Source organism: Buceros rhinoceros, unplaced genomic scaffold (assembly GCF_000710305.1).
Source record: "Buceros rhinoceros silvestris isolate BGI_N320 unplaced genomic scaffold, ASM71030v1 scaffold25813, whole genome shotgun sequence".
In the NCBI taxonomy this organism is placed as follows: Eukaryota; Metazoa; Chordata; class Aves; order Bucerotiformes; family Bucerotidae; genus Buceros; species Buceros rhinoceros.
Window position 1 is genome coordinate 1 of NW_010402179.1, and position 8879 is coordinate 8879.

The following is an 8879-nucleotide window of genomic DNA, read 5'->3' on the forward strand; positions in this document are numbered from 1 at the left end:
GGGGTGGGTGGCTGCCAGCCTGGCAGGACGGCTCGGATACGGGGAAATGCGCTGTGTTTCGTCCTGCTCTCCTTAACAAGGGCCCCCAGGTGGGCTGGCAGCCCTGTCACCCAGCACTGCCGTTCAGCGCGGGGAAAAAGGGCTTTGGGGCATCTTCAGCTGTTTAGTACTCGGCTGCATGATGCAGCTTCTGTTGGGTTTGCAACGTGGCCGTGTCTAAAAAGGCACGGTTTTGTGGGGCTTGATGAAGAAAGGTGCTTCTCCTTCCTGCTGTTCTGTTAGTGGTCCTCGTTCCCGAGTGGATCCCCAAACGTTTTCACTGACCCTCTCCCCAGCAAATTAACCCTCCTGACAGTAAGGTTTTTACTCTTTAGTTACCGTATATGACCCTGTAGAAGGAATCTCTATCCCCCAAGGCCTGTGACCACAGAAGCAAGCACTGGTAATGGGTGCACTGGATCTTTTACTGTTGAAGTATTTTGTTAACCATCTTGTTGTCCTCCCTGCTCCCGATGTCACTCCCTGCTGTGCTGTGAGGCAGACTGCTGGAGTCCATGATTCCTGTGAAGATGATTAATTTCCCTCAGGTGAGTTCCCTTTTGCTGAATCAGACTCCATGGCCAAGAGGATGTCCCACACTTTGTAAAAGTGAAGTAGTCCGTCTTTTTAAGAACCTGAGTTTGTTAGTAGTTCATCTCCCTGGAAATGTGGGTGAAACCTGTTCTGTGGTACCTTTAGTGCTGGTACGGTTGTAGGCTTCTAGACTTCACACATCCCAGACTCCTGTCACACAACCTGTTCTGCCTGGCTCTCCTCAGCAGTGGCCTTGCTGTTACTTCTCAGCTGGCTAGGTGATAAACTTCATCCAAAGCTCTTCTCACATCATTTGGGGTGGGGAGCCTGGTGTTCAGGAGCACTAACAAAACCTTCCCTGATCTGTCTCCTCCTGTAGAAGATTGCAGGCGAGCTGTACGGACCCCTCATGCTGGTTTTCACGCTGGTGGCCATCCTCTTGCACGGAATGAAGACCTCGGACACCATCATTGTACGTGCAGTCTCAGTGATAATCTGTGGTTTGGCTGGGCTCTGGATTGCTATAGCGACACTAGAAATTAGAGGAAACCTCTTCCATGACCGAACAGCATCGTGCTGAAAAGCAGATTGATTTGAGGAAGAGCCTTTTGGTTTGGGGATGAGAGGAAGGATGCATCAGAGTCCTGATGTCCTGCTGCTGGGAGAGCTGGGGTCATGTGGCACCCTGAATGCTGCTAGTCACCTGTTTGAGAGAAAGTCTCTGGGACTCGGAGGTGGAATTTGGGTGCTGGCAGGTCACTTCTTTGAGTCCTCCTCACCCTGACTCAATGTCTCCGCAGAGGGAAGGCACACTGATGGGCACAGCCATTGGCACCTGCTTCGGTTACTGGTTGGGCGTCTCCTCTTTCATCTATTTCCTGGCATATCTGTGCAACGCCCAAATCACGATGGTACAGATGCTGTCACTGTTGGTATGTACAAGTGGAGCTGCCCCAAGATGCAGGTTGGCCGCACAGCGTTCCAGTACAAGTTCTCTCCAGAGAACGGGAACAGTCCTTGTAAATCAGTGGTCCCAGGTAACTGCACCGGGACAACCTGGAATTCCAGAGTGCTCTTCTGACCTGCCCCCTCCCAGGCACGGCGATAGCACAAAGAGGCAGTTCCTTCACGCAGGTCTCCTGCTTTGCACTTCCTGATCTGAGCACCTGGTGGTAAAAAAAAAAAAAAAAAAACCAAACAAACCAAAAAAACCCCCCAAACCCAAGATATTCCAGTTTCTGTGGAATCAGAGGGTCCTTCCTCTGTTTCCCAGGTTGTTGCAACCTCTGACATCCCTGTGAATCCTTCAGACAGATTACCTGGGTGCGAGCTACTGTTAAAATTGCGCTTGTTGACTCTCTGCATGAGTGGTTTGTGAAGCACTGTAGGAATCGGCTGCTTCTGCTCTTGATCTCCTGCCCTTGGGGTGGGACTGACGCTTGTAACATGGATGTTTTTGTTTTGTCAGGGCTACGGTCTTTTTGGACACTGCATCACTCTCTTTGTCACCTATAATATCCACTTCCACTCCCTCTTCTATATCTTCTGGCTGTGTGTTGGTGGACTCTCTACACTACGAATGGTAAGGGACAGGCAGCCTGGCGGCCCTCCTCCTCTTGGGACAAAAAAAAAACGGAGGGACAATCTGCCAAAGGCCAGAGAAGATTTACGACTCTACGGCAGGGGGTGAAAAAAAAAAAAAAAAACAAAAAAAACCAAACAAACCAAAAAAACCCCCCAAACCCAAGATATTCCAGTTTCTGTGGAATCAGAGGGTCCTTCCTCTGTTTCCCAGGTTGTTGCAACCTCTGACATCCCTGTGAATCCTTCAGACAGATTACCTGGGTGCGAGCTACTGTTAAAATTGCGCTTGTTGACTCTCTGCATGAGTGGTTTGTGAAGCACTGTAGGAATCGGCTGCTTCTGCTCTTGATCTCCTGCCCTTGGGGTGGGACTGACGCTTGTAACATGGATGTTTTTGTTTTGTCAGGGCTACGGTCTTTTTGGACACTGCATCACTCTCTTTGTCACCTATAATATCCACTTCCACTCCCTCTTCTATATCTTCTGGCTGTGTGTTGGTGGACTCTCTACACTACGAATGGTAAGGGACAGGCAGCCTGGCGGCCCTCCTCTTCTTGGGACAAAAAAAAAACGGAGGGAAATGGTCACTTTCTGTTCCTTGGGCCTGGCAATTCATTTCACAGCCAGTCAGGCTGCCGTGAAGAACAGCCTGACCCCCCAGCATCATTTGGGCCCTGGTTTATGGAGGTGACACTTGGATTAATATCCTCACCCATTCTGACAGCTGCAGGAGGTTTACTCCCTCACAGCCCTTAGTGCCACGGAGAGTCATACCTTCGTCATCCTGCACTCTTGGTGATTCTGGGCGAGGTCCACCTACACAAAAGAAAGCCAAATTACTCTGAATTTGTTGGGCAAACTGCAGAAAAGGCTCTGAGCAGTGTTTCCACTGTCTCTCGCTACTTGGCCCATCCTCCTCTGTGCTCCTGACTGCAATGCCAGAGGCTCAGGTAGCAGCGTCCTTGTCTCTGATCTCCTCCTCTCTTCTAGGTTGCTGTGTTGGTGTCACGCACCGTGGGGCATACCCAGCGGCTCATCCTGTGTGGGACTCTTGCTGCTCTGCATATGCTTTTCCTCCTCTATCTGCACTTTGCTTATCACAAGGTGGTGGAAGGTAAGCAAGGGAGGTATGAAGGCACATCCCGCTAAATCTGGGAGAAGAGCTGCTCTTGCTGTCTCTGAGAGAAAGGATGGTCAGTTTGGATCTGACCTGAGGACATCTGTGGCCGTTTCCAACCCAAAAATGACCAGCACTAGCATCGTTAGAGGAAGCTGTCAAAGCAGGGCACCAGGCAGATGTGGGCTAGTTCCTGTGCCCTGAGTTCTAGTGCTGAAGACCTAAATTGTGAGGCAGGATGCTTATTCTTTCCCCACAGGTGGAGTGTAACAGCACTGACTGTTCTTGCATGCAGGTGTCTTCCTGAATCATGCTGCAGTCGGGTTGCTTTTCTCTGATCAGGAGATGTCATGAGTCTTTTTCCTTATGTAACACCTTTTATTATCTTGCATTGTACAACACTGGTATCAGAAGCTGCGTGTTACCCAGTTGGTGCTGTTTACCAGGCCATACGTGTTAACGTCCTCTTTCTGTGTCTCATTTTGTTTTCTCCTAACAAAGTCTCAATATCCTTTAAAAAAAAAACCAAAGCCTTGCCCCACCCCATGTCTACAGCATTTCCAGATCCCTAAACATGCAATTCTACAAGCCTCTTTGAGTTTAGGCGGCCAGACCTATTCATGGTAAGTCAGGTAAGCCTGTGTAATTTGGGGTTATAGCGTAGCATTACAAGTCCTTTTAGATGTAAATACTGTTCTTTCCTGGATCTGTTCTTAGGGCAAAGGTTCTGCACCCTGATCTGCAACTTTTCAGCAGATGAAATAGGATAAAATATACTCCAAGCAATTTTCTTCAAGGCACTTTCAGACTGATTAACAGTCTTGAGAGCGTAACTGACAGGGACTGGAGAACACTTGCATCGGTCTGCATGTTCCCTGCCAGGCATGGTCTGTGTTTGTGTTGCAGGGATAAAAATTCCACAGCGCACCCCCAGCTGCAGCTCCTGATGTGACTCTGCAAGTGTATCTCAGGATGAAAACAAACAGCTGGCCTAAAAGCAGGATCTGTGCTGCGATGAGGTGGCGAGAGGATTTTCTCAATCTGCCTCGGCAGACCAGCATCCCTGGTGGTGTCAAATGGCAGGGGACTGGCTCTGGCCCCTTCAGAGTGAGAGGATCTATGTTCCTTTTGGGAACATGCAGTTTCCCTGCCCCGAGGTCAAGCTCTGATCCGTACCCTGTGGTCTCTGGAGGTGTTTACTCCTGTTCGGTCTTTGGGGCTAGATGTCTCCTCCCATCACCTGCAAGTGTTTTGCATGTCCTGAGCCCTGCCACCATCAACATCTACCTGGCCAGAGAAAGAAGCCAAAAGAAATATGCCATCTGCATCTGAACTAACTCATGCCGTTCTCCCCTTTTTCCTGTTCTCTGCAGGTATCCTGGACACATTGGAAGGACCCAACATGCCACCCTTTCAGAGAGTTGCCCGAGACATTCCAGTTGTTTCCAATGCTGTGCCGAACACAACAGTCAAAGCCATTGCATTGACCCTGTAGTTCCACAGGCTTGGACTTGCTTCCTTCACTACTTTTGGGGCTGCATAGGGCTGTAATAACCTGCTGCCTCTTAGGAACAAGGCAGAACACCAGGAAGAAGACTTGGTTTTGTTTTCCTGGATCTGTCCTTTTGGGTTGCAGTTTTGGGCAGCTGAGTGGACTGCATCTCAGTGACTCGGAAGAACTGTGCTCTTCGCCCACCCAGGTCTGGACTGTCTTGAGAGGAGTGGTTCTGTTGCCTCTACGTTTAGCTGGAATTTCCCAGCGCAGTTTGTTCCTTACCCCTCTTTTCTGCTTGCTGGTGTAATCCCAGGGCTCTCTGTCCTGTTCCTGTCCTGAAGAGGGAAGAATTAAATTGTTGTTGGTGCTGAGTGATGTCTTATGTTTGAGCCTGCTGGTGTAATGGGAGAGTGGTGTTGGGTCTCTGTGCCTTTATCTGTACTCTCCTAGACTCGAAGAAGGATTCTTTGCAACTTCTGCTCTCCTGCTTCACCTGTTGTGTGATAAGTGGCTTGGCTTGGGCACCAAGAGGGACTGGAACTTCAGTTTCTCTGGAGATCTGCAGTAACAGCACAGTGTTTAACCACATGCTCGCTCTTGTCATGTTCCAGATGGATCCCTCTCTTTTGACTTGGCCCGAGCTGCTATCTCATCTTACTGTCCATTCTCCTGTGTATATCAGAAAACCTGTCCTCGTGCTTTCCCAGCACCTTTTCTTAGCACCCTTCTGCCTATGTAGCCCTGTGGGACAGCAGTTCTGACTTCAGGGGCAGCATGTTTCTGCGTGGTCTTCTGTGGATATTTCTGTTAGGAGGCTAGTTCAGCCCACCCTCATGCAGCTTGCTCTCCCATATTTCCCAGCCATGGGACTTCCACCGCATTGCTCTGAGCAGAAGTGGCATCCTGCCTCCCCAGACACAGTCTGTTGAGGACTGTCTGGCTTTTCAAGCTGAGTCTAGGCCTTATTTAATGAAAGGTCTTCTAGAGCCTTGAGAGTCTCTGGCAAACGTCTCCAGTGTTTCTGTTAAACAAAGGGAGAAATACAGGCGTGTGCAATGGTAATAGAGTTGGCACATTTACCGCCAGTGTGCTGATGCTGGAAAGCTCCAGTAAAGATGGGGAGGCAGAGCAGCCCAGCCTGGGCTTAGTTGCACTGCAGTAACTCACAACTGAGTAGTTCAGAAGCAGCCTTCCCTCACTGCTCTAACCTGTACTGGTCCACAAGTGGAAAGCTTTTAGCTGGTAACTGGCTTTCACCTTTTTTCTCCCTGTAGCTCTGGATGAGTGGGGGAGAGCAGCCACCCCTCAGAAGTTCACCCTTATGCTCGGGCTGAAAAAAGCTGCAAGACGTTGCCTTTCTTGGTGTACCCACAGGTTAGCTGTGCACAAGACAGATAGCATGTCAGAACTGCACTCTGGTCCCTTGCTTGTATTGGTGGGAGAGGACGCAGTGCTGAGGTGCAGTGACAGAGAGGAAAGCAGCACCTGCTATTGTCATCTGCTTCAGTTAAAAATGTCACCAGATAAGACTTGAGCATTTGAAGTCACAGACCTACACTCCACTGTTGGCTTATTCCCGAGTTCATCATTTGCTCCTCTTCCAAGAGCAAGAAGCTCATCTACTAACAAACACATAACTCCCCACACCCTCCATCCTCCTTGGGAAACTTACTTTGGCTGAAGAACAATCAGAGCAAGTTATTTTGGGGAATCAATTACTTGGGCTAGTAGTCGCTATGGCTTTTGGACCAACTGAACCACTTCAAGCTCCTAGAATTTCCATTACTTTCAAATGACAAAATGGAAGTGTTAGTTTGTAATGCTGACTCTGGTATTTCCCTCTTTAAACTCCACAGGAGATTGGTCTCTGATTCTTACTTCTTGCCCTGGCAGCCCAGAACGGGTCTGTTTCTCTTGGTACAAACTCTCCAAAGCACACAAGCACAGGTGGGGGGAAGGAAAGGAGGAAGAGACAATTGTCCCTTGAAGTACAGCCAAGACAAAAAATCATTCTGTACCGAACTTACCATGGCTGAGCTATGGACACTGCCGGAGAAGAGCTGTGCTCTCCTCCTGCACCTAGGCTAAATCAGAGGGATGAAGCTGTGCCCTGTGTTTTCACTCAGCACACGAGAGAGCAGCAAGCAAACTCTTCATGCTTCCCCTATGCAGCTTGTGTGTCACGTCAGCTGGGGACAGATGACCCGGGTGAAAAGCAGCCACCCTCTCAGAAGGTGTGGGGCTTGCTCTGCTCCAGCTCTTCAGCCCTGACGGCTTCTCTGGGCAGCAGCAGCTGGAAGCTGAACTGTTCTGTGCTGCTGGAAATTCGGTAATCCTTTTGCTGACAGAGGGACACACTTCTGCAAGGAAATACATGCGTGCTGCAGGGCGCGTGCTGAGCACGCAGCCTTAGTGAAGTCCTTGTGGGAGGGCATCTCAGTGCTTACTCAGGTCCTCTAGGTATCAGGACAAGCCTTACCGCTTTACCGTGCAAGATTATGTCTCACTTTCTTTCCTGCCGTGGCTTTTACAGCAGTCCTAAAATTTTCTCCCTTCTGCCTTGCAGAAATCTGAAATAATTCCTTCCCATCACCTCCCCCTTTTGAGGAAGGGTAGCTCTGTGAAAACTGTGTAAGCCCCTTTTTATTAAGTGAAGTAAATATACAAATCTGTCAGATTAGAAAGAGGAAAGTAAAATGTATGTTAAAGCGTCTGTGACCTCTTCCTCTGCAGTTCCTGGGAGTCCAGCCCTGCTTACAGTCCACCCATGTTGCACCTTAGTTGTGCTCTGGATTACGGGTAGGCTATTTCATCTCCCATTTGTTTTCCTTCCTGCATGTAGTCTCACTCTAGCTGCTCCTCATCCACTACTTTTCTCTGTTCGTGTGATGCCTCTTACTGGCATCAGTCTAGAGCGTCAAGTCTCATCCCTTGTGCCCGCAGTAGGTAAACAACAAACTACTTTCCTCATACTTGCTGGGTAACTGCACATGACAAGGAAGCAGTATCTAGTCTTCACAAAATACCACCACCCAACTCCCCTCTGCGTGGCCCTTAATTATGTTTAGTGAGCCAAAGATGGGACCCGTTAGCTCCTCTGCCGCTTTTCCCAATGTACTTGAGCATAAAGTGAGGTCAGACGCTTGTCTCCTCAGTGTGCTCTTGCTCCTGACCACAGGTAGTGAGGATGCCAGCACTAGGGCACCTTCATCAGTGCTTCAGGCTGCTGCTGTCAATTGAAGTGGGACACATCCCAGGGGCTCTCCTCCAAGCACCTCTGGTAATAGCCTGATGAAACACGCGTTAGTTAGTGCCTGGAGTAACGATGAGCGCAGTCTTTCGGTCAACCTGTATGGATCGGCAGCCTGTATTTTCTCGGCCACCCAGCAGTCCACCACTCTGACATCCAGCCTCTGCCCCTTGCAGCCCTGCAATGCACAGGATCCTTTCTCACTTGGTCCATTTACTGTGATCTTAGAGATCAGTTGCTCCTTTTTTGAAAGCCATCACCTGTACCACAGCTGAATGCCTGCAGCCATGCACCCCTCTGCAACAGGGGAGCTGAAGGAGGTGTGTAGATTGCTCTAGAGAGCAGCAGTGGATCACTCAAAGGACATGGTGACAGCTATACTGTAAGTGAGCTGCTGCAGCCATAGTTGAAAAGATGACATCTGAGTCCAGCGTCGTATCTGCTGCTCGCTGTGTCTCATTCGGGACCTATCGCACAGCCCTCAGCTCAGGTGACCGGCTCCTTCATTTCACTGAAGGAGAATCGCTTCACATCCCTCTCCCCATCTTATTTTTTCCCCTCGCTTTCCATCCCCTCCCTCCCACCCTGCAAACCAAGCAGAGGAGACGGGGTTTGTCTGAGTTACCCAACAGACTGGAATTCACTTGAGCACTGCTATATGCAGCAGCCAGATTAGTTACGTGCAAAAAGCTGCGTACTTAGGCGGTTTAACCTAATTTCCACATCACTGGCTTCCTTTTTCAGCTCAGTGGAGTTGAAAATGCAAGGGCCCTGCTTCCTATTTCTCTCCAAGCACCGAATTGCCCGACAGGGGTAGAGAGAGGGGACAAATCCCTCCAATCGATCCCGCGAATGAGCAG

At 49.6% G+C, this 8879-nt stretch overlaps 1 protein-coding gene across 1 annotated transcript; it reads left to right on the forward strand.

Annotated features, from left to right (window-relative positions):
- The first annotated feature begins 497 nt into the window (after nucleotides 1-497).
- On the forward strand, nucleotides 498-5242 carry YIPF3 (Yip1 domain family, member 3). Its single transcript, XM_010132563.1, has 6 exons — nucleotides 498-587; nucleotides 953-1045; nucleotides 1374-1505; nucleotides 2042-2155; nucleotides 3148-3271; nucleotides 4648-5242. The coding sequence occupies exons 1-6, from the start codon at nucleotides 555-557 to the stop codon at nucleotides 4767-4769; spliced, it is 618 nt and encodes a 205-aa protein (XP_010130865.1). The 5' UTR covers nucleotides 498-554; the 3' UTR covers nucleotides 4770-5242.
- The last annotated feature ends 3637 nt before the right edge of the window (nucleotides 5243-8879 follow it).

Coding starts and splice junctions, on each gene's coding strand:
- YIPF3 (XM_010132563.1), top strand. CDS start 555: ATGATTCCTGTGAAGATGATTAATTTCCCTCAG. Junction 1,506..2,041: donor TACAGATGCTGTCACTGTTG/GTATGTACAAGT, acceptor TTGTTTTGTCAG/GGCTACGGTCTTTTTGGACA. Junction 3,272..4,647: donor TTATCACAAGGTGGTGGAAG/GTAAGCAAGGGA, acceptor TGTTCTCTGCAG/GTATCCTGGACACATTGGAA.